The sequence below is a fragment of the Harpia harpyja genome, chromosome 8 (genome assembly GCF_026419915.1).
Source record: "Harpia harpyja isolate bHarHar1 chromosome 8, bHarHar1 primary haplotype, whole genome shotgun sequence".
NCBI lineage: Eukaryota > Metazoa > Chordata > Aves > Accipitriformes > Accipitridae > Harpia > Harpia harpyja.
Genome location: NC_068947.1, coordinates 5,713,589 through 5,738,361, shown reverse-complemented (window position 1 = coordinate 5,738,361; position 24,773 = coordinate 5,713,589). Strand labels below are relative to the sequence as shown.

At 40.1% G+C, this 24,773-nt stretch overlaps 1 protein-coding gene across 28 annotated transcripts in view; it reads left to right on the top strand.

The window, feature by feature from the left end:
* Positions 1-24,773, top strand: part of DMD (dystrophin) — a 1,317,358-nt gene that overhangs the window by 1,271,326 nt on the left and 21,259 nt on the right. For 21 of the 28 annotated variants that reach the window (XM_052795054.1, XM_052795067.1, XM_052795065.1 and 18 more), the window contains 8 exons: positions 511-622; positions 5,668-5,804; positions 6,574-6,612; positions 11,232-11,297; positions 12,622-12,687; positions 15,862-16,020; positions 23,547-23,790; positions 24,144-24,267. In XM_052795054.1, coding sequence (XP_052651014.1) covers positions 511-622; positions 5,668-5,804; positions 6,574-6,612; positions 11,232-11,297; positions 12,622-12,687; positions 15,862-16,020; positions 23,547-23,790; positions 24,144-24,267 — 947 coding nt within the window. Of the gene's footprint in view, positions 1-510; positions 623-5,667; positions 5,809-6,573; positions 6,613-11,231; positions 11,298-12,621; positions 12,688-15,861; positions 16,021-23,546; positions 23,791-24,143; positions 24,268-24,773 lie in introns of those variants that run through there. The other 7 variants (XM_052795057.1, XM_052795079.1, XM_052795081.1 and 4 more) reach the window with 4 other exon arrangements.

Below are 24,773 nucleotides of genomic sequence, written 5' to 3'. Positions count from 1 at the left end.
GCCCGAAAGTGCATTCAGAGTTTTGCATGGATGGAATACCATACAGGAAAATTGTTTTGATAGAGGTGCTAGGAAGGACACAAACAAATTCCTGCCTTGTATGCAGCACTTAGGAGTTTGCTGGAGTGACTTCTTGAGGAGGACATTACTTACTTGAATTTTACTTCCTCAGGACATTCTGTGTTAGGAATCATGATGAAGAGCAAAAGAACTGAAATCAGCATTATGGAAGCAAAAAGCGTGGTGTTGTCTTTTGCATGTTAAGAGAGAGTGATTGTGTAGAAATCTCTGCTGTTGCCCAATGTTAAAATTTTTTTGAAGATTCAGATCTTTGATAAACATCTGAGGCAGCAATACCTGTCCCTCGGTGGCGGAGGAGCATTGCCCAGCATTGCACACTGTGTGACATCTCAGGGAAGAGAACTTACTAATGCAGAAGATTTGACAAGCTGATATGAAGCATTCACATACAACGCTCTGAAGCCGTGGGTTTTTTTCCTCCTCTTTCAGGTACAGAAGTTTAAAGCACTTTAATTATGACATCTGCCAAAGTTGCTTCTTCTCTGGCCGTGTTGCAAAAGGTCATAAAATGCACTATCCCATGGTGGAATACTGCACACCAGTAAGTAGCTGTTTTACTGACCCTTACTGTCCCTTCTTATGTAGAAAGGAAAAACTTCATTTCCTATGTGCAAGGTAATGGAGCATTTGGGTGGCTTTTCTCGCTGCCCCCCCCCCGCCCCTAATTAAATCGTCTTTTATATACTAAACGTGCCAGCAATTTCTGATGCTTAGTAAAGGATACTCCAATGGTTTGAAGTAAATTGAAGTTCATTGTTTGTACAGTGCTGTGTTGTAATGTATTATTGTGTGCTAATGACTTGTTCCATGTTCAGTGCCGTAGTTCACTTTATGGATCCAGCAGGAAGCCTGTGATTTGTGCAAATACTCATTTGTATCTTAGGTTGCAATGTTTTCTCCATATCAGTATGAGATTTTTCTTCCTTTCCTCAGTAAGTTGCCGCTTTGCTTGTTTTCCCTGCAACACTATGATTGCATTTTTAAGTTCTTTACTATTTATATTGTACGATCACTTGATGATATAAAATACCAGGGAAGTTCTCAAGAGTAGCAAGTTAGATCTCATTTCTGAAGACTGGAAGCTGGGGTGTTCAGTGCAGCACAATGCAGATGTGCTGCATTGATGATGCGGTGAGGGTCTTCACCCTTGTTTCACAGCTCTCAAAAGGATCACTTTTGCGTAAACATTTCTTTCATACCAGGCAGCTGGCAAAGGAAATCCATATTACTCACTCAGTGTGCTCCTTTTTCTTTTCGGCCCCTCATGACCAGCGCAGAGGAGCATAAATTAGAGGATCTCTCAAGTTGTCTGTCCATGATGCAGCACAACGGAGCTTTCAGCTGCCTTTGCTATTGTTTGTGGTGGTCTTGGAGCAGTCCACTCTCTGGTTGTCATTTCCTGGTGTGATGGGGTGTTCCCTAGTCTTATACTTTCATCTGCTGGTCAAATACAAATGGTGAAAATAAAGCTTCAAAATTATACATGGACTAGTCTCATAAAATTATATGAACGGTCTTTACATCTTCATCCAAACAAAAAGGCATGGCCAAAATGAAGTAAAGACTCTCAGCTTTTCTTAGAAACTTAGGAAGGAGAGAGAAAAATTTATTCCCCTAAAATATTATAGTAAAGCAAAACCAGTATTTTTGTTAGGTTTAATTTATGGATTTTTATTTACATTACCTATCAACTTTTACTGTAGCATTTAAGTGGCAGTATTTAATCTGAATTTCTGCAAGGGCAACTAATGTGCACTTGCTAGCTTTTTGTCAGTATGCATTGGCTGCTGCTTTTCAGCATAGTCCCTCAGGGGCTGAAGTTACTTGGAAAGGGCGATTTGCCTGAACTGCTGCACAATTCAGAGGGAAGTGCTGTCGCTGCCTGGGCAGGTCTGAACAGACTTCTCCATCGCAGACATTCCTAGACCAGTCTCTCATGATCCCAGTTGTAGGCAGAATGAGCAACCGACCGACCATGTTAGAGCATTCCTTCCAGCTGCTGCTGAATACCTACCTCCTTGCTGAATTGGCTGCGGTTTTGTTTTGCAGCTTGCCGCTCTTATTCTTGCTAATAAGTGACATGGGAGATGTGTGAATGGTGCATAGAGTGCACAAACCAGCATCTTTCTACTATTTTCTTAACCTGTTCATAAGATGTGTTTTCAGGAGAGAGACACGATGAAGGATTATGAGGCACCCCCACAGCCTGCAGCAAATCATTGCAACATGGGGTCCAGCAGGTTTCTGTTCTCCCTAAAAATACCGATTACTAATAGGCAAACATAGTGGTGAACAGAAAACCTGCAGCCGCGTCCAGATTGCTGGATCAGAATAAAGAACCATTCACAGCCAGTACATTTTTTTGTGAATCCTGAACTCCAGCAGCCCGTGCTAATGTGCCGTGCTTGGCTGTGCCAGCAGCCAGTTGAATTAGAGAAGGATTAACTGGGGCGGGGGGGGGGAGTGAATGTGACGCACAGCAAGCCCTGATCTTTTTTGTGTTGCTACTATTGAAAAAATAAACGCAAGTACTGTGTGACTGAACAAGACATCCACTGAAGCTATCATGTCTAGTATGTAATTGTTTTCTAAGTGAATGAAAAGGGGGTTGCAGGTGGCAGAGCATTTTTTCCTCTTCCTCCAGACAAATCTCTCACCTTAAAATGCATTTTGGCAGACAGAAGACATGTGATGCCTTCTTTGATATATCTTTGCAATAGCTAGGTGTGCACAATGAAGTGTTTTGATATTTTTATTCCCCGTCTGTCTTACTTCCAGGAAATTTTGGAGCACTGCAGTCTTTAATTCTGCTTAGGGGAGATTTGAGAACTCATGCTAAATATCTGAGGGATGTGATAACTTTTCCTTTCCTGCAAAAGGTTGAGGCAGAATAAGGGCAAGGCAGTTCCCTAATTTTCATTTAGACAGAAAAATTGCAACAATTATTCCTGTAAGCAACACAGCTCAATTTATTGTTCAGAGAAGTGACTTTTAAAGAGGTTTCAAATAAAGCATAGAAGACAACTTTGAGACTGGGATTTAAATGTAGGATCTTTTTTCTGTTTGGGTTTAACGAACAGTGACACACCAGCATAAACCCCACCTTGTTAGAAGGAAGCATGTCAAACCAAGGTACCTGTCCACAGGTAGTGTTTACAGTTGAGGCTGAGGTCTGAGATGGGGGCTTGGCAAGGTACTTTCTTAAACTCAACTGGGAAGAGTCAGGTGGTGGTCAGATTCTTCTTATGTGAATGAGAATAACTATTTCATATGAAACAGTTTTGGTTTTGGAATAGTTTTGGAACGTGCTTGACCCAGCTGCCTATGTATTGCTTCGATTTAAGAGAGCTGGGCTGCTGAAACTCCACTGTATCTTCCTCATAAACCAGTTCTGCTGAGAATTTTGTTTTCGATGGTTTTACTCTGAAAATCGTGTAATAAAACATCTGTGGACTAAATCAGAAAGTTTGGCTGAAAATAGCTTCAGTTTATCATTTTGTCCACATAATAATCACATTTTCTTTGCCTTTCTTGTGTTCCTTGAACATTTTATAAATGGCACTTGGATTGTATGAGAGGTGCCTGGTGCTCCTAATTGTCACTAGAAGACATTTTCTTCCTGGGATTCTTGCGCTACCAGCTAGATCAGGATGTTTCTGTGCAAACACATCATGTTACTGTTTGGTTGTCATGCAGAAAGTTCAGGGGAGCAAGGTGGGATAACAGTACCAGGAAGGTCGAAGCGAAGAATGTTTTATTGTTAAATGTACTTGAAAACACTTAATCCAAATTACAGTCAAATGCAGTGCAAAGTGTTAGCAACATTGAAAATAGACAAGGCAGGAATAAATGGTTATGAATGACACAGATGAACAAACTGGGCAGAAAGCTGTGCTTAATCCACTTATACCGAGACTAGCTATTAAAAGTTTTGTTCTGTTCCCACCTGATGTGCTCTGTGTGCTCTCCTGATGCCGACCTGGTTAGGAGCTCTCCTAGCAGGCAGTGCAGATGGCATTCAGCAGAGGGAATTCCCTCCTGCTGGGGCATGCGAGGTCACCTCAGTAAATCCCCTTTCCGGAGTCCACTGGGTGGTCTGGGCATACTTAATCCCTCCCTTCCCCAAAATGTCTTTCCTTCTGATGTATTGAGGAAGTGATACTTAATATTATTGAGAATTATCTCAGTTTCTTGAAAATGCAGATGCTGCTGTAGTGGCTTGTAGGTTCTGCTGTGTCACTTCTCTGCCAGTCATTGCTCACACTGAATTTTCCTACCAGACAAACTGACCGGAAAGCGAGCCAAATTCTTTCCAGCTTTACATGAAGTTTGTAGGTGTCGTGAGTAGGGATAATATTTTTCCTTTCTGTTAATGCATTTCAGTCTTTCTGCAGATTATTTTTCAAGGCATCCTTAATTTTTCTACCCAGGCAGTCGTTAAAAATATATGCATCTGTTTCAGCAGCTCTGTGAAGGTTGGCTTGAATGATAGGTCCCAGCACCTCCTTCCTCTCTAAATAGAAGGCATAGAACTCATTAAAAAATGTCAGAAAGATTAACTTTTCCGTCATTTCTTTCCTTCACATTAGATACACTGGAGAAGCAATATCATTATGTGGGTCAGGAAGAATTAATTTTACTGTAGAGGAGCAGTATTTCAGAGTTGAGTGTCTCTGCGAGGTGCAGAGAAGGGAGTTCAGGCTGACTAAAGTAACTGAAGTCTTCCATTAAATTCTTCAGAAAATCGCCTGACTCTTAATCAGGCTCGCAAGAAGTCTTGCATCTTCCCAGCAGACATCCTTTGAACTCTTCCTGGCTCATTCTGGTCTTTAGGAAACTAATTCCACTTTGCACTCCTCTGCTGGTCTCTGCAGCCGCAAGGAAAGCCGACTGCAGGCAAAGGAGTAGAAAACTTTGTGCAAATTGTACTCTCCTCAGGGTATTGATCTTAAATGCTTGCTAGCTTCAGATTAAACAGGCGCAGGAAGAAATAACTGATCTAAGAATTTTCAGCAGCTCTCACCTGCTTTTTGTTTCTCTTTGATCACAATATTAATGGCAGAGGAGGCTGAGAAGGGAAACTGGAAAGAAAACGTGCCAAGAGTACAGGTCTGACTTTTGTGGACTGACAAGTCCATGGGATGTAAGTGACGAGTGTGTGGCAAGAGTCAGGATCCAGCCAGTGAAGCAGCTAGCTGGACACGCGGACCAGCTGTATGTCCTCCGTTACAGCCATTTTAGTGCTGAACAAAAAACAGGCAAAGAGTCCCCTGAGCCAGTTGAGGAAATGACAAATTCTTGTCTAATGATTGCTTGTCCTCTTGACATCACCTGAGATGAGGCATGAGCCTGTCAGGGGGTTTTGGAGCTTCCCTTTTTCCTCCTTCCTCCCCAGTAGCAGTGTCGCTGTGTAGTACATTGTAAAGTGACAGTGATAGATAAAATGTGCAGTTCTGGAGGTCAAGCCCTTGGCAGCTCTGCTTGGTGTGGCCACAGCTCTTCCAAATGACCCAGCAAAGGAAGAGGCAACCGAAAATCCGTAATAACCTCATGAAAGATGATTTCATTGTGATTTGTGGCTTTCAGACAACTTCAGGAGAAGATGTCCGTGACTTTGCCAAGGTACTAAAAAACAAATTTCGAACAAAAAGATACTTTGCAAAGCACCCACGAATGGGCTACCTGCCTGTGCAAACTGTCTTGGAGGGAGACAACATGGAAACGTGAGTAGCTCTAAAGTGTCTAAGTAGCAATTCATTTGGTATGCTCTTTGAGCTCCCCAGCTGGTGCCAACTCCCCTCACTTCCTAAATGCATAAAGCCTCTTTATTTCTTTCATTTCTGTTAACCTTGGCTGGCAGGAAAACACAAGCTGGGATTCCAATTGCCATTGCCTTTATCTGTTTTCACCTGTTTTTATACAGGAACTTCAACTTCAGTTAGTAAAAGAAAAATACTTACCGTCTTACAGCCTTATAAACGTCTAAGTTTGATATGGCAATTCGGAGACTAATGATCTCTTCATTAAATTTTTATTTTTTTCCAAATGGGTATCTTTCCGTGGTTTTTATTTTTTTAATTAGGCTACTGTGTTTGCAAGCTTCCCAGCTGATTGCTTCTTTTCTCACCCTATAAATTTAGTCTTATTAAATGGCTTTGATGTCTTTATGGGAAAAAAAGCAATAATGATGCACATGGAGAAATCAATGAGTTAACCCAGTTCCCTTTGGTTTTTTTTACAAGTTTAATCAGTTTAATGGCAATTGCACACAGCTTGTTCTCGCTCTCTCTCTTTCTCTCTTTTAATTTTAGATTTCAATTTTTTTCTCACTTTTTGGTTGGTTGCTCTTCACAGTCATTCATGTTGGTCTGTTGGATTTCTGTTTTTTAGTTGTTGTGTTTTGTTTTGTTTTTTTACAAAACCTTTCTGTAGTTATTTTGCTGCTGAGTTTCTTCTGCCTCTCTCTTCACCTCCTCATTTTTTGTCTTGCAGTCCTGTTACTCTGATCAACTTCTGGCCAGTAGATTCTGCGTGAGTACTTTTGCTGAAGTGTGCTGCTGCTGCTACTGCTGCTGCGTTCCCTCACTTTTTTTTTTGTTTGTTTCTTTGTTTAGTTTTACATAAGTTCATTTCCTTCTTTCTTTATGATTATTTTCTTTGGTGCACTCTCTGAAGGAATGTTTTGATCCCAGATGAATAGAATGGGATAAATCCAGGAGTTCCCAGCAATCGTGGATTGTGTACTGTATACTCTTTCGGGAGTATGTATTTTCATCGAATTAACAGGGATTTTGGCGCAGTCCTACTAATGCTTATGAGAGTTTGTCGTTTAAAAGCCTGTGTTTCTGAATAAGTGTCGATCCCTCTGAATGTATACTAAATGCTTTTTCAAAGATAGAAATTGAACTGGATGGTTTTAATTCGGTTTCAGGAATGACATTGTTTTGTAGATAAAGCTATTCGGTTTTATGATGCGCAACTATGCACACTCATGTGCCCCAATTAATCCGAAGCTTACTGGATATGTTATTGCAGTTTTTTAGATACAGTAAGATTTGTGAAGGCAGGTTGAAATGGTGAAATGTTTACTGTGTTTTTTTCAGAAGTTAAAAAAGCAGGATTTTTCAGCTATGAAATGGATTTTCATTCTTGCACCATTCCTGCACGTACATTGTCTTACTGTTGTAGTAATACCCTCAGCATAAACTAGAGATATATATATATATATACTTACCATTGTGGCATTTGCTACTACTAGTGTTACATGGATGATTTTAGAATAATGTTAAATAAGGATTATTTTTAATTCACATATTGATAACTAATGAGAAACTAATAAATAGAATTTTATATATTTCTACATGGTGAAATGTATATGGCTTGCACCTTCATTGAATTTTTGGTAGAATAAACAATAGTGAAGTGTATACATTGGAATATTGATTTATAATTTTCGTTTGGAGCACAAACCATTGGGAAGTCAAGTGAAGTGCTCTACCTCTAGGAAATTTAAGCAACCAAGAAACACGCCTGGTACTGCAGACCTCATATGGTTGAGGATTCACCCACAGAAAATGCCAAAAGGCTGGAGCCAGACTGAAATAGAGGGGCTTTGAACTTTAGGATGCACTTCGTTTATAAATGCATCTGTGAACGACTGGAGCATACTATATAGTCAACTGTGGATCTAGATTTCTTACCCTTTAGAACAATTGCAAAGTTAATAGTAACATTTAAGGAAAGCTTGGATAATATGGAATGCCGTTGCTGTGTCTGACATAACATGAAATTAAGCTGCCATAACATGCTTAACTCTAGTTACTTACATTAATAACATCATGGTATGCCTACACCGATACCTTCACACCAAAGGTTTGGTGTCATATACTACAGGGAGTTTAACTCGCCTGTAATACTTAAGAAAACTTGAGAAATACCGAGAAGCAGGACTTGTACAGAGAGGTTGCACCCTTTATCAGACCAACTCAGGTATCTTCCTGAGCACAATCATTTCATCTGGTCTGACAAGAAAGCAGAAAATGAAGAAATGAATAGTGGCTGGAAAGCATTGCTCTTCATTTTGTTCTGCTAACTTTGTTCCTTTCTTTTGTGATAGACCACCAGCCTTACAGCACAAGTTACTGAGCTATCCAGATTTAAAGCTGTTTCTCAGTTACAGGGCCGATTCCAACTTTGGCAGTCAAACCTCTTATGCTGGTTATCATAAAACTTTCCCATGTTTTCTAAGATCTTGCCTTTTTCTGGTGCTTTCATGCCAGTTTTCTGGTAATCTTCAAAGTACTCCAGAAGAGCATAACTTGGCAGCGTTCAGCAATGCCAGTGCTATCCTATGGTATACATGGTACTGTTTATAAATACATACATGTATATTTTTTGTTAGCAGTTAGTGATTCTGACTGCTTATTATCCAGTATTTTGCACATATATTCTGCTTGCCAGGCATTAAAGGGACAGCTCATGCTTTTTGTGAGAACTTGTGTCTTTTTACTTGGACTATGGGCTGTCAGTGGCACAAATACAATTTACGTGATTCAAGAAGCATCAACTGAAATGCTGAACAGCAAGAAAACTGCCCTTGTTCTGCCAGCCAGGTCTTTGGGGGTGCAGGGAATTGCAGGAGGTGGTATTTGCCACTCAATCGCCACTTGTCTTGAGTGGAATTCCCCAGGCTGTTCCTGCAGACCCCAGCTTGAGCAATGCAGCTGTGGAGCCCTTGTGAAGGGGTGGTTATCTTGGCTAAATATTGGCTGTGTCTCTCAGCCTTCATGCTGCCTGTTCAAACTGATTAGGTGGGTTGAGTACGTGTGCTCAGAAAGGAAAGACAGCGAGCTCTAGCACAGATGGTCGTCTAAGAGTATGTCTACATAACAGCCTGCAATGCAGCACAGTCGTTCTCAAGCTTGCTCAGATACTGGCAAAAGTGTACATCTGAGCAGCTAAATTCAACACAAAGACTGCAGTGCTTCTCAACAGGTTTGCTTTCTTAAGCAAACTTCTAAAAAGCTCTTTGAGGTAGATCTCCATTGCAGTATGTTCTGAAGTGGAGACAAACCTGGAAATGTAGCTTCATGCCCTGCCTGCAGTTTACGGAGAGACAGAATCAGCTTCAACAAGTTACACAACACTGTGTTGTCTTTAAAATGTATATACATATATATATATATATATATAAAAAACACACCTTGTTCACTTTTGAAATTGAAGCTTAGTTTCAAGGCAGCACGTATGCGATCATGCAGTCAGGCCTGTCTTTTGCCTTGCTCTACTGCCAAAAGGGACATCTCTTCATTGCCCAGTTGGTCCCAACCAAGTGCTGTCCTTTCCTTCACGTTGGTACAAATACATGTGCAATGCCAGGGTAAGAGGGACTAGGAGAATGATCCAGCTCAAAACTAAAGCTGCTTTTAACACAGATTTCCTAGTCTACACAGAGTATTAGCAGCAACATTTGTGTGTGTTGAAACCAAGACCTCTTCTTTCATTGATAGTACCAGCTTAGACCAGCTTAACAGCTACTGTATGTCCAACAAAAAAAAAAATGGGGATAGCATCAATTTATCAGAAAACCATTGTTATCTTGCTCCATAATCCGCTGTTCTAGATAAATTGCATCCTTTCCCCCTCCCTCCCCTTCAGTGTAGATGTTCTTACACAAAATAGGGTATCAAGTTGCAGAAAAGCAATTGCCCATCCTCATGAATCTGCTGTACTGAGGAACTCTCTGAACTGAGTATTTATCCTCTGGTGTGCTGCGGTAATGATTGAACATGTGATGGGTAAAAGTACAGTGGGAGGCCAGAGCTCATTTCAGACAAAATGAGATTCGTGATACTCGGCCTGTAATGTCTTAAAGAAAAAACCTTTGCTGTTCTGTAAGAAGAGACATTAATGATGATGAATTTTGTGTACCCAGCATACAGCTCTATGAATTCGGAAGGACCCTAATTTCCTAGAGCCCTTTGCAGGCTGATTAGAAAACTGGCAGATGACCAATCTAGTAGATTTACTGCAGGATTATCACACTCCTAACATGGGAGCATTACAAACCACAAGATTATTACAGTTTTGGTTATAACCAGTAAAAATACAAAACTTACCTGCTCTTGCAATGCAGTGCAATCCCTGTTGGGCAGACGCAGCCTGAACCACAGTATCCAACTATTTAAAATGGGGGGAAAGTCCTTCCTCAGTCAGGAGTTCCAGAAGGAGAGTCGGCAGAGACGAAATAAAGAGAAGTTGAAATTTAGCTAAAATACAAGATTGTCATACAGTTTGGGAAGCTGCATCATTTTTTGTTATTCCAGCACCTCCTGATGTGTGTAGATTGGCAAAATCCCACATGGCAGCAAAGGGTGCTCTCTGAACTGCGTAGGCAACATAATTCAATGGTGATGTTTTCCAGAGTTGAGGCTGTAAGAAACAATACTCTAATTGATGAGGAAAGTCCCATTAATTGTTTTCATCAACAAAAAAGTGAAGAGGACCTCACACCATCTGATTTGTCAGGCAGAAAACCCAAAATGGTTGACAGTGTCCTCCTGTATAACACACTGATCTACGTTTCAGATTGCAACTCTGGAAAGACGCTAGGCAAAATCGTCAGTGTCTGCAGTGTGTTATTAAAGGCTCATTTCAGACATTTTATGTTTCTTGTATTTATTTCTCGTTGCTCGTGGAGTAGTCCTTAAGGGCTTTTTTAAGTGGGAAGTGCTGGAAGCAGGCACTGGAGCAGGGCGGGGGGCAGAGGAGAGGTTCCCAGCAGGGCTTTTGCAGCCAGCGCAGGGCTGTGTGTGGAGCAGAATTACCAATGAAGGAGGCAGGTGCGAAGGGAAAACCAGGACGAAAGCTCTTCTATAAATCCTTTGGAAAAGGGTTCTTCGGGTATTGGTGTGAAGAAGTGTCGTTGCAACAGACGGATTGCAAAATGGTCAAAATCCCCGGTGTGGTACCGCAAAACATTGCACCGATGGCTTGAGGAGGCACTCGCAGCGCCTGGAGTTGTAACTTGCTGTTTATCAAACATAGCGTAAGCATAAGGCATAGAGATGTGAGGGTATAGGCATAGCTAAGTGTCTTTTTACTTTTAAAGGGGTATTGTTTGTGATTAATCAGTGTTTTCTGCCTTATAGGCCTGCCTCGTCCCCTCAGCTTTCACATGATGATACTCATTCACGCATTGAACATTATGCTAGCAGGTATGAGACCAGCTGGACGTTAGGCAGATCTTTCTCTGAACAATCATTTTTAACAAAAAAATCCCAAAGGCTAGCTGCTACCTGAGCACTTCTTAAAGAACCATAGGGTTTGGGGTTTTGCTTGCCAGGCTCTGGGATGCAGAGCATGGTTTGTGGTTGCTGTTAACCAGCCTGTCGACTAACTTGCATGCCAGAGCACCTGTGTGGTCAGAAGTGGCCTTTAGGTCCTGTGGGGTCTTCGTTAAGCTGTGCATTCAGGTTACCGACTTTTTAATAGGGCCTGTAGTGATAGGGCAAGGGGTAATGGTTTTAAACGAAAAGAGGGGAGGTTCAGACTTGATGTAAGGAAGACATTTTTTACGATGAGGGTGATAAAACACTGGCCCAGGTTGCCCAGAGAGGTGGGAGATGCCCCATCCCTGGAAATGTTCAAGGTCAGGTTGGACGGGGCTCTGAGCAACCTGATCGAGTTGAAGATGGCCCTGCTCGTTGCGGGGGGGGGGTGGTCTAGATGATCTTTAAAGGTCCCTTCCAACCCAAACCATTCTGTGACTCTATGTTTCTACATAGGGTTTTGCTTTTAATACGGACCCTGGTGTAATCATACAAATCATAAGAGCAGAAACCTCCAAACTCTATATGAATCTCAAGTACTGTTTTAATGTTAAGTAATTCACCTTGTGGAATACCACAAACAGGATTTTTCCCTGATTTGGAGGATTAAAATAGTCGTATATCGCTGCTTTAGTTCACTTGTCTGTTTTCATACTGCTCTTAAGAATCAAAAAGTGCGTTAATTGTACAAATATGAAAATGTTTTTCCACCAGACGAGCAAATTTGCAAGGGTTGAGGTAATGAAAAATGGTTATTCCAACCTCCTCTTCTCCAAAATCACTTGATCAGGAGAGGTATTTCTGAATTATGCAGGATGTATAGGAGGGGCTGAGTGTTGAAAACCAATGAGAAATGACTGATCGTTACAGTTCTGATGATGGCATTGCCAGGTACAAAGCAATTTCTGTTATCCCCTGGCATCTTAAGGCCTTTCTTTGATTGTGGAATTAATCATGAGGAGTGGAATATAACCTCAGAGAAAGGGTTGAAAACTTAGAAGTGAGTTTAGCCAGGTCATTGTAACAAAAAACCAATCCTTTGCGATAGCTTATTGTAAAACTTTTTGGTAATCAACAGTGAGTGTAAATTAATTTGAGTTTCAATTTCATGAACAACGTCACGTTCTTCAATTCTTTCAGGAATGTTAGAGCAGATAAAGTTTCTGGAAAACTTAATTGATTTTAATGAGTCTTGTTTATTTTTCCACAGGCTAGCAGAAATGGAGAACACCAATGGTTCTTATCTAAATGACAGTATTTCACCTAATGAGAGCATGTAAGTAGGGTATTTTAATATTTGTGACGTGTTTTCTTGTGAAGGTTAATAACTTGTAATGAAGTTCTGTAGTGCTGTATTTGCATGGCTGTGTATGTACCACATCTGGTTCAATTTAATGATGAACTCATGTTCTTTTAATTTGTATTGTAGTGTCTAGATTTACGGCTTATAGCTTAACACCAAATTTATGCAACAGATGATGGATACCTTCAGAACTAAAATTACTAATTTCTTCCAACAAATTACTGATTTATTCAGCAAATAGTTCCCATATTACTTGGAAAAAATGGTCATCATCTGATGTGTTTTAAGGACAAAGATAAAAAGATAACACTTCTATCTGTATTGCAAGCTTAATCATGGTTAAATTCCTGTAAGCTAGAAAATGATGATGTGGGCCAAGTGTAATTCAAAAGGTTAGTGGGGCTAAACATAAATCTTTGGTCTACAAATACCTGAAATACATTGCAAGTGCAAGCCAGGAATCCTCACTGTGAAATATTATAAAGTAGTAAACTTTAAGTTGGACAGATCACTGACAAGCATTCTTTGTACTACTTTAAATGTAAAGTCATAAATAAAAGTTTTAATTTTTAAATATAGTTCAATCTAATGTCACACTGACACCTTTTTGTGGTTTTCTGACACGATAATATATTTCTCCTCTCATGATTTTCTTGATCTTGTTTATTCTCTGAATGAAAGGACATAGAACTAGAAAACTAACTGTGAGTAATGTTTCTGAAAACAGGATGGAAGCACATAAGTCATTGTCATACTTGAAAATTTGGTCTTAGCTAATTAACTGTGTAGGAGAAGCCATAGCAGAGATTCTAAGTCAATCAAATACGAAAAAAAATCAAATACCACCTTTTCTAAAAGTGGGTTTTGCTGTTCTACATAATCTCATCCTTATCACAGTTTAAGGGGTGGATTTTTTTGAAAATTCAGACAGAATCTTCTCTTGTTTAATTTGTAGCGATCCTTTAAAGCACAGTACTCTGGCCAGTTTTCATTCACTTAAATTGGGATTCCAAATCATTAGTATTTTGTAAGGTTGATTGTGAGCCTGTGAGATGTTCTTGGATAGTAATAAAGCTGTTTCTTTTTTTCAAAATAGTTTCTCTTTTGATTTGGTAGGATTGTTACCTACCAACTTTGAAAGAAAATCCCCTGTACAACCCAAGTACATTGTTCTAATATATTGGTTCAAAAAGGAGAAAGTTAAAATGACACCTCAGAACTAATGCATACGCAGTGTCAGTCTGGTTTCACGTAGTTAATGAAAACTTTGTTTCCAAGTTGTAAGACAATTTTGTATTGTTATGGATAGTATTAATGCTAGTATATATGGAATTTCCTGTTCCCGCTTTAATATTTCGGTGTCCTTAGTCACAAAATCATATGTAAGCAGTATCTTTTGTATTACACTTTGGTCTTCCTGTTCAATTCATTCTTTGGTTAATTAAAAGTTGTATTAATATGATTCAGCTAATAAGTTAACCACTGACTGTCCAGTTTGTTACTCAGTTTGTACTATTAAAATGAAAAGAAATGTGTACATTCTGAATTTTGGAAGAAATATGATCCAGATACAAATTGCAGCAAAATCAAAGCTCATCATGAATTTGCAGCTGTAATTCTTTCAGTTTTGTTTGTCAGGTTATGCTTAAGTATTATTTGTTGACGTTCTTCTGGGCTTTGAATTATCGAGCTTATAATTGAAATTAGAGCGATAGATGGAGACAGGAAAGGAGGGAAATAAAGAGATAAAGTGTACATTTACAACAAAACATTTCAATATGTAGTGTCATTGCAATTATGTATAAAATGTGCAGGCTGAAAATCACACAAAAAGAGTATGTCTTGCAAAGTGACATTATATTGCAATAGTTATGTCACTTTTTCACTGTTAATTCACTTAAGGTGCATCAGGATATTTATAAATACAAAGCAGTTGTTTGAAGGAAATCACAGTTGAAGTGTTCCATGAAAAGTATAAATTTAGGAACTGGCAAGCCTTTAAAATTCTGTTTAGGAAAAAGAAAGGATGCCTGTTGTGAAAAATTAATATTTGCCTTTTATGAACTAATGTTAATGTGCTCTACGTTGCTTTAGCACTCCTGCCATCTGTAAAATGGCATCATTAACATTTACAGAAACAAAATGGAAACAAGGAAAATTCTAATTTTTGAACAATAACAGCTATTCAAAATGCCTGTTAAAATTATGGATTACAAACGTAACAGAAAAAAACTAGACTGGATTATTTTGTTGTAAGCAAGTGCTACCAGAAAAACAAGATTCACAACAGCAGTGTCATTTTTTTTCTGTCCTTGACTTGTGGTGTCAAGAGAAACCTTCCGTGGTTTCTCACAGTTAATGCTGGTGTTAGCTGCATAGATGAGGGCCTGGATGTATCTCCTTAGTACCTAAAACACCCATGTAATTCTGGGAGGTGGTCAAGATCTTCAGAATTTGATTTGCTTTTCTCTTCCAGCGATGTTTCTGTTTCAAATGCTGGGGAGCTGTGGTGCAATAGAAATAAAGAAAGAGATCATATGTATTAAATAGAATATATTTGTATTCTGACAGTGTGCATCACTTGTAATTTAAAAAAAAAAACAAACAACAAAAACAAACCAAAACAAACTCAGTGAAAAATAATGTAATTTCATTAGATTAAGTCAATATTTTTTTATTTCACCTCATTTACAGTTTTATAGAGAAAAATAGATAAATAGAGGACACCTTTATTACATAAGGAGAGTTTGTAGGTGTAAAAATAAATGCCTTGCCTTTGCTTGAATGATTCTTCCACAACACAAATCAGGCAGCAGAAGATGGCCTTTTTTATCAAGCAAATTCCTAATTGAAGTTAGGCAAAAGAAGAAAGCTGAGGTTGTCAGCTATGGCAAAACTTGGCTGTAAGTATGTGAGAAGCAGAGGGGAAGAGAGGTGGACTCTGCAGAGAAGGAAAATTATCAGAGAGTAAGTGAAACAGTTCAGCAGATTTTGCTTTAAGATACATTGCTCTGCTGTTTGTTACAAAGAGTTCAGCAAATCTCTTTGTAAGAAATGAGAGACTGGGAGTGAATCATCTCCTCATATTCACTGCAAAGTTAAAAATGAGGAAGGGAACAGCCTGTTTTATCCTCCTCTGTTTTCCAGCGATGACGAACACTTGTTAATCCAGCATTACTGCCAAAGTCTGAACCAGGAGTCCCCCCTGAGCCAGCCCCGAAGCCCTGCCCAGATCCTGATTTCTCTGGAGAGTGAGGAAAGAGGGGAACTGGAGAGAATCCTCGCAGACCTGGAGGAGGAAAACAGGTGGGTTATGCCGGCAGCTGCCGCAGCCCTCAGGCGCACGCTGCAGGGGCAAACGAAAGCTTTCTCTCTATAAGCGATGGGGCTCACGTCCTATTGTTGTTAACTCGTTCCCGCTTCCAGTGCGGTGACGAGTCAGCACTGGTTCTTTCACAAAACCTCCAAAATGGCAAGCTTCAAAGACATACGTGGGTCACCTAGTACTCATGGTGCCACCTGTGACAGGCTCTGCTGGCTGTGTTTCATAATATTTCCTTCTGTTCTACTGTTTTCCTTTATTTCCGTGATAGTAATGAGCTTCATACCAGTGTTACTTTATTTTACCGTTACATGAGGGAAGAGTGTGCAGATTTCTGCACCCCTTTCTGGAAAAGACAGGTGGAGGTTCTTGGAAAGACAGGCTTTTCTCAGAAAGGTTAGTCACTGGGATACATGAGGTTTTGAAATGATCTCAATTCATATGAAGTAAAGAATCTGTGAAATAATTGTACTGTACAGTTAGATAGAGTTCACTTTGATAGCATTTTTAGGGGTAGAATGAGTTATAAAGTTGCATTTTCTTCCGACTAATGAGTACTTTCATAGTGGTTAAAAGTTGGGTCATCTTTTCTTTCTATTTGTTTGGTGTTGCTTGTTGCCATTTCTTTAGCCTTTCAATACCAAGTATCATTTACCACTTTTAATTTCATGTTTAATTGAAGTCATCTTCGTTAATCACAAAAAACCCACTGACTGGATTCTTGCAGCATCACAACACTGCAGTCCTCTTTCCACGGTACTCTGGAGTCTTGGGCCATCAGCATAAAAACTGGTAGATCTTGACCCTGGCAGTTTCGTAATTGCAACTGTGAACTACCAAAATTAGACTGTAAAATAGAAATGATTTAGATCTACAAAAAAAAGAGTTTGTTTGCTTTCTGCTATCTTCAGCTTTTATGGTACAGTCTGTTGGCATTTTCATGCTCTTTTTTCTTGCTTCTTTAAGAGCTAGGTACTTTTCTTTACATTGAGGGTTTAATGCAGTAATCATTTACCTTAGGTGTGTCAAGAAAATAATGCAAGAGTTGGCAATGTCATAGATCTTGTCTCCATGCATGTCTTCTTTGGATGGTACTAATCAATTACAGTGGCTCCATCACACACTTCTTATCAGGAGGATTTGGGAGAACATAGAGGATCGGTAGGCGTCAAGGATGAGAAAAGTGTTTCACGAAGAAAGCTGTAGTAAACAAAGCTCTTGCTCACTGAACAGCAGTGAGATTTGGTTTGAAATAAACCCTAAACTTCCTACTACATAGCACACAAAGCCCAAGTACTTTCCAAAGTGGAGGAAAACCAGTATTTTGAAATAAGCCATCATACTTTGCATTTTCTGGACTTCCGTAGTTAGGCAGTATTGGGTAATGAGTGCAGTACAGATAATAAGATAGCTTAATTTTCAGGGGAGGGGTGTTATTTTTTTAAACAGCATTAAGTAGTGAATCATGGAAGAAGAAAAAAATTCATAATGCTTTTCTGTCTGTATACAAGATAAGCTGCCCACCAGAAAGGAGGATGGCTTTTAAAGCAGCCTAGTTCTAGATTAGAAAGGTGCTATATGAAAACTAGTATAACATGGAGTTAGATAGCTAAATAGGCTAAAAAATTCCTTTTTGGGGTTTATGCCTTAAATGTTAGTACGAGCTTTATTTAATATAACAACTACTAGCAAGGAATAGCGTGTTAAAAGATCTCTGACAAGAATCACACCTTAAAAATATCTGTTTTGAAGTTTGCCAATCCTGAATTAAACAAGAGCTGTAGACTGTAAGCTTGGTTATAGCCTGTTGTTTTCTCATTTGTACTACTGGAGGCACAGTCGTGGACGGGATGCCACCACAGGCAACCTCGCCTTTTGTGGATGCTTCAGGTCTCAATGCAGCAGGGACAGAGAGGTCTCTTTCTGTAGGACAGCATGGAGGTCACGCTGCTGTGATTTTCATTGATTATGACAAAATCATGACTTTTGTCTCTGCAATCTGCTATAAATAACTTGTACTTAAAATGTGAGGTGGATGCTCAAAAACGAACAAGTTCTTGTTGTTCTGGTAGCTTGTCACGGCCAGATAACTATGATTTTATGGAGCAAACACTGACTCCTATTCAGAAAAATGAGCTGTTCAGACAGGGTCAGTCAGGAGCCATTCATATAACTTATGTACCTTTAAAAAACAGTCTTGTTGCTTTAGATTTCTGTTTTCTGGTCTTTCTCCTCCCTTGAGTTGGTGCAAACCTTTTTTGGCTGTTGCCAAAGGTAATCAACAACCTGGGACCTAATTCCTTGTGCGAACCTGGTTCCAGTGGGTGAACACATATTCCTTCCCATGCTGATCCTAAAAATGCCCTCTGAGTAAACGTCGTTTATTGCCGCAGCATGAAGACTCAGTGAATCTGTTGCTTGGAAATGAGCTGAACATGATGCAAATCATGTTGTGACCGCTCGGTCCTCAGCCCAGCCTTAAAGCACCTGAACTGTTTCACCTCCATCGTAAATACCTCGGGTCTTGTTGCCGGAGCGCGTCTCCTTGCCGGTGCTGAGCTGGATGTGGTGCTTACGGCTGGGAAGGCAAGTGGCTGGGCAGCTAGCGGTGTTAGATAAACAGTCATCCTTTCCTGCCTGTGTCGACACAACTTTTGTTGCATACACTTCTGATGGTTTTTGACAGTGAAGACTTAGGTCTCTCTGCTGTATCTTGTACTATTTTACAGTTAGAGTCAGCACATGCGGTCACTTTTCAGCAGCTCTTGGGAAAGCTGCATCAAGTACCAACAAGAAGCAATACTATGATATTCAAAACGCTTCATCGTCATTTCTCTTTTTCTTCTGCTCTCCGCAGTTTCCTGCTTTTCAAAAAAGCCCTTTGCTTTTTTGCTTCGTGTTTTGACTTTTCTTCATCTGTTTTGAGGTGTTTATTGAATTCTGACCTCCATTTGGTTTTCGGCTGCAGTTTCTGGTCTCCAAATATTTCCATCTTGACTTGTTACTTAAATGAAAAAGACTCTTTGAAATTGTAATTCTGAGGTTTTGCTTTTGGACAGTTTAAAAAGATCTGTTGCCTATTTTGAACTCTTCTGAAATGTATTATCCGACTTACAAACTAACCTAGCTGTGACACAGTTCTGGCTGGGTTTTTTTTCACTTCCAAGGACCTCTTGTTAGATATTCATTATTTATCTGCTAGCATTTTGAGACTTTGGTGCTTTGTGGCTTGCAGATATGACTTCTTTAAATAATTTATGGCTAAAATTTGACTGTTAAATAATTTATATTTGCTAAAATGTGAGCATTTTAGAGAATATTTTCAATTGGTGAAAATGTTTCATTTGAGTATTAGGCCTTCAGACTCATGCTGAGTTTTACATCACATGGAATATTGTGATAAGACCATTTCATATGTATTCAATAGACATAAAGTAACCTTGCTATGGAAGACACTATTACTATATTGCAGTATAAGAGAAAACCCCAATTATAAAACTGTCCCCAAAACATTTTGAAATTTCCTTAAGACTGAATATATTTCAGAAACAGAGAAGACAGATTTTTGGTGTCCATCTAAAGCAGCACATTAAATAGGTTATACTGTAGGATGGGTTATCCTAACTAGGATGTATTGTACTAGCATTAAATAGAAAGCATACGGTTTTGCAGTGACAGAGGCTCAGAACTTTTTGCAAAGAATTAAAATACTTTCCTGCTATTTTAATGACTAAAGAAAGTGATTTTTTCCTAATATTTTAGTTGAATCAAGGTCACTGACATACTTCTGTAAAAGGGAGACTTCTCTCACGTTCTCTGGTTTTGCTCCCAGCTCCTAGCTGTACTATAAAAAGAACTTAGTAAATGAGATCTCCAGCCAGAGCTGTTTGCCTTCCCTTTGCTTTCCTGACTTGCAATGGGAGCGCAGTGGGCTGTGTGCCACTGGAGAAGCGCTAATACCCCGAATCTCAAAGCTACCCTGTTTCTGTACAGCTACGGTGTTCCTTCAAATCTGAAGACTGATGAATGGCCTCCTCAGATAAGTTCCTTCTGTGTAGCTGCCAACAGTGAGAAAGTGATGCATTTCTGAACATGCTGTGGCTCCTTTTGGTATTTATTTTGGCATTGAAGAGGAGGAACTAGATCTTCTGAGTGTGAAGCATCGTGAGTAAACACTGGCACTGTAGTGAGGGACAGGGGTAGGTGATTCAGTTACCAGCTTTGTCTGTTTCTTCAGACCACTGATTTTCTGTAGGGACATGAGAAATAACACGAATTCACAAATTCTCAATTGCCTCTGAGAGGACTACTCAGCAAATGGGGTCCACTAGGATTTCTGTCACCAGGCAATTAATGCTGCCAGTGATAGATGTGATTAATAACTCATGAGCTCTTTACTATGCAGCTCTTTACAGTGGCATAAATCAAGGTTACATTGCATGCTTCCTCTGTTATTTTTCTTCATGAATGCTTCAAAGAGGTGCAAGCATAGTAAATGGAATATATGGGGGTTCTCTTTGAATATTTGTCTTACCGAAGTAGAATGTATTTTCCCAGTGCTCAGAAGTTGCAGCAGCTTTGTTTGTTTGTGACAGCCAGATGTAAAAGTCACCCAGCCTGAGGTATGGTGGAGGGAGCTAGGTTTCCCAGTACTGCCCGTGCTTGTTCTTTTGCGTTCATTTAGAGAGGATTATGCTTTTATCTCCCCTTTCTCTTACGTTCCATTTTATGCTGAAAATGTCAGAGCGCACCCTTCCTTGGGACACAGAGGCTTTACACTGAGGGCTGTGGGCAGTGCCTTGGATGCCTGGCTTGCAGCAGCAATCCTTTTTCACTGCACAGCTTCAAACTACTCCAGAGGTAGGAAGAGGAGCCGATTGTTCTCTCCTCTAGGATATTCTTACAGCAGGTTTTGAATTCTTTCTTTCTTCTTTAGTTTTCAGCTTTTTTCCCCTATGTTAATACAGATCTTCGTTCCTGTATGTTTAGATCCCAATTATTACGATATTATTGATCATCTGCGCTCCATATCACTCTTACGGCTCTGAAAGCAGTTGCTATGATGAGTCTCAATTCTCTGGACTAAGGACTGTGTAGCCGGGCTGAGAAGGTGCAGCTGGAAAACTCAGTGACACTGGTGCTCTGGGCAAACTCACATGCATCCTTAAAAATGACATTCCTTTGTTCCAACAATATTACTGTATTTAATTACAGAACTCACGAATTCAGACATATCTCAGCTTGGATAATATGCAATATCCTTTACAATTTTTTTTTTTTTTTTTACTCTAGGCTTTCAGAAAGAGTTTTTAGCTATTTTGTATCAGACATGAAGGCATTTTCATCTGAATTACTCCCTGGTCCTCACTTGTTTTTCAATACCATACTCACTGGAAGGACGTATCTATATTGATAGTTGAGGCGATAATTGTAGATTTCTTTGTAGCAAGGTACCTGATTATGTTGTAAGTACAACCAAGTGCATTTATTTAGTTTCCCTTAGGGTGATATTTTATCTTTTGCTTTACAGCACTTCAAACTTTTGAGTCTGCTGTTTGTAGAGTATTGACTGTATCATACATCTGGGAAATTCCTCATGGGGTAGCGATAGCCACTGTCTACAGACTTCATGAGAAACAAGCTTAATGATCAATCCTGTATAAACTTTAGTCTGCAATAAGACCGTGTGTGATACTGTTGTCATGCTCATTCCTATTCCCATTTGTATTTTTATTAATTATTCACCAGTTCATTCAGCTAGAAGTATCAGAAGACATTAAGTCATGTGGAAGGCAACACCCAGTGTAGCCCTTCTTTCTTTTTTCCAGATAATTTTCATGGACTTGAAACTCTGTATTTCATTAAAACGCAAAACTTTCTTTGAAAACACCCTCTCCATAGTCTTCCCTCTTTGTGTGGGTATCAGAGAAAGGAATCTTGAATTTTGGAACAACCTGAAGTTAAGAATGATCAACTCCTTTTTTTAACCTTTTAAAACTTCTGCAGAGGAGGGATCATGTAGGTCAGACGTCCCTCAGGGGTCATGTTCTGGGGGGGTGCCACAGTCCCAGGGTAGGACGTGTCCATCATGCAGCTGCTGAGGGGCACAGGTACGTTTGAAGAACGGTCAGTAGCCTGTCTTTGTCCTTGGCATCGCTTTCTTGTCCATGTCAAATGACGCATACTGCTTTAGTTCTTGTTCTGGTCACAATAACGTACCCTTAGAAGTGTTTTAGAGCTTAATAAAGTTTATTGGGAGGTTTCTGAGCTGCTATTAAGCCTCCAGACCAAACTGTCAGCGTGTATTGTGGTTTTCAGGCAGAACTGGCAAAAAGTGCCTGTTCTCACAACCTCAAATAAAAGCGAGTTGGAAAAATAAAATCTGGGTCGCTGCTTGTGATGAGTAAGCAGCTACCAGAGTGTCGAGCCATTTTTCCCCCCTCTGGGAAGCTGTAAAGGAACATCGTAGCAACAAAATCCCAGTGCAGTTTATTAGGCCGCAGTTGCCTACAAAGTTTGTGTTACAAGTTACTATTTCTGCACCTTTGGACAGTGTTATCCCTAACAGCGTTTCAGTTTCTTACCCTCTGTGCTCTTCCTGCTTGGTGGATTTTTTTCGTGTGGACCACTATAGATCATATTAATCTATGGAGTGTTTTAGCAGAGTTTTACAGAGTAAAAACACAAGCTTAGCAGTGCCATAAAGTTACAGTAGACTGCAGCACTCTAAACAGGGCAGTCCAAATGAAGATGGAAATTACAGCCCCAAAGGTTCATGCTGTGCAGTTTAACAGATTGGCTAATTGGTCTTTTCTTCATCTTAGGTTAGTCATTTTAGAGCTAGGCTGGAAATGCAGTTGCAAATATGAAGAGAGGAGGGTGATGTGACCTGATTGACGACAGCAGAGTTGCAAATGAACTCTTGAGTTCTGTGTTTTGCTCTGACTTTTTGTGTGGCTGCCTTTCTGTCTTAGCTTTCTCATCTGTAAAACAGATAGGTCGGCCAGGTGGCGTCCGCTTTGATTAGTGTTTGTAAAGTGCTTTGATCACTCAAAGTCCTCTTTTAGCACTAATTACTCCTCAAGTGTATTCATGCGTGGAAGCAAACAGGCAGTCTGACTTCTGCTAGGAAGGATAAAACGCAGGAAGCCGAGGGAGGGCTGAGCCCTGGACAGACCGTACCCGGGCTTCGGCAGGGTGTCTGGAGCCCAGCCAGCCTTCTGCGTGGTGTGCCCTGGGAGGGAAATAATTGTGAATTCTGGTGATGCAGAGAGCCTTTAGGTAATGCTTGTATCACAGGTCCCTATAATATCAGCTCCGTGCAAAGCCTACACGCATGTGGATTCAGCAGAATGAAAGGCAGGTGCTGCAGGTGAGCTTCTGCCCCCCGGCAGTTAAACACATCACAGCACACGAGAGAGGGTGCCTGCTCACTGCCCCACGCAGAGGATAGCCCGCACCAGCCTATTCGGCTTCATAAAGCTTTTATCTCCTTGTTACTTCTCAACAGAAACTTGCAAGCAGAGTATGACCGTTTGAAGCAACAGCATGACCACAAAGGACTGTCTCCACTGCCGTCCCCACCGGAGATGATGCCAGTTTCTCCACAAAGCCCCCGGGATGCTGAGCTCATTGCAGAAGCCAAGCTGCTTCGCCAGCACAAGGGCCGCCTGGAGGCCAGGATGCAGATTCTGGAAGATCACAACAAACAGCTGGAGTCACAGCTGCACAGGCTGAGGCAGCTGCTGGAGCAGGTGAGTCCTCAGGCCTTTCTTCTAGGTCTCTCTAATTTTCCAAACAGGGTGTGAAGCGTTATCAATAACAACAACATACCAAGAAATCATAGCTGTAGGGGCTAGTCAGAGAAAAATACTAGATTTTTCTACAGGCTGCAAGTGAGAAGGTGAAATCATGTTTTGGTGTTCTTAGTCGTCTTCCTTTTTTTATTCAGAATTCAAATGCATTGTTTGCATGGATATATTTACTTAAAAACAGACATAAAATTGTGTGTATTCATGGAATAAATAGAAAATACAGAGATATAAAGATTTGTGCAACTGTACTGAGCTGTTAATAACAATCTTGTCTTTTTTTCTTCCGTTTTCAGCCACAGGCAGATGCCAAGGTGAATGGTACAACACTATCATCTCCTTCTACCTCTTTGCAGAGGTCAGACAGCAGTCAGCCAATGCTTCTTCGTGTAGTTGGCAGTCAGACTTCAGAAACCATGGGTAAGATAACAAAGTTCAGATTGTCACAAAAAATAGTTATAGTCCCATCTTGCAGGAAAAAAATCCTTAAAGACAGAAAATAGTCTTCTCTCCTGTTTAGTTCAAATGAGAATGAAGTAGACGTTTGCAACCGTCTTCGATGTCATCTGGCTGTTTACACTTTACATCTTCATTATGGTTCAGGCTTTTGCTTTTGATCATGATGCAGACAGTAGCATGGATATTTTGACATTAAACAGAAAGCTCAGCCAGAGCTTGACTTCTGAAAACAAGTATCACTAAAAAGCTAACTATTTTATTCAAACTGACTTTCAGCTATTAAACATGACATGGCTGATTTAAATGTACATAGTATTAATTATGGCTAAGAGATTAAATATATTATTAATCATCCCCATGTTAAGTGATGTGATCTTATTTTTAATATGTCGTGGCTCAATCAGTAGGATTGAGCTGTCACTCATAGGCAGTGCTCATCTAGTGTCTTTTCTAAATATCACATCCGA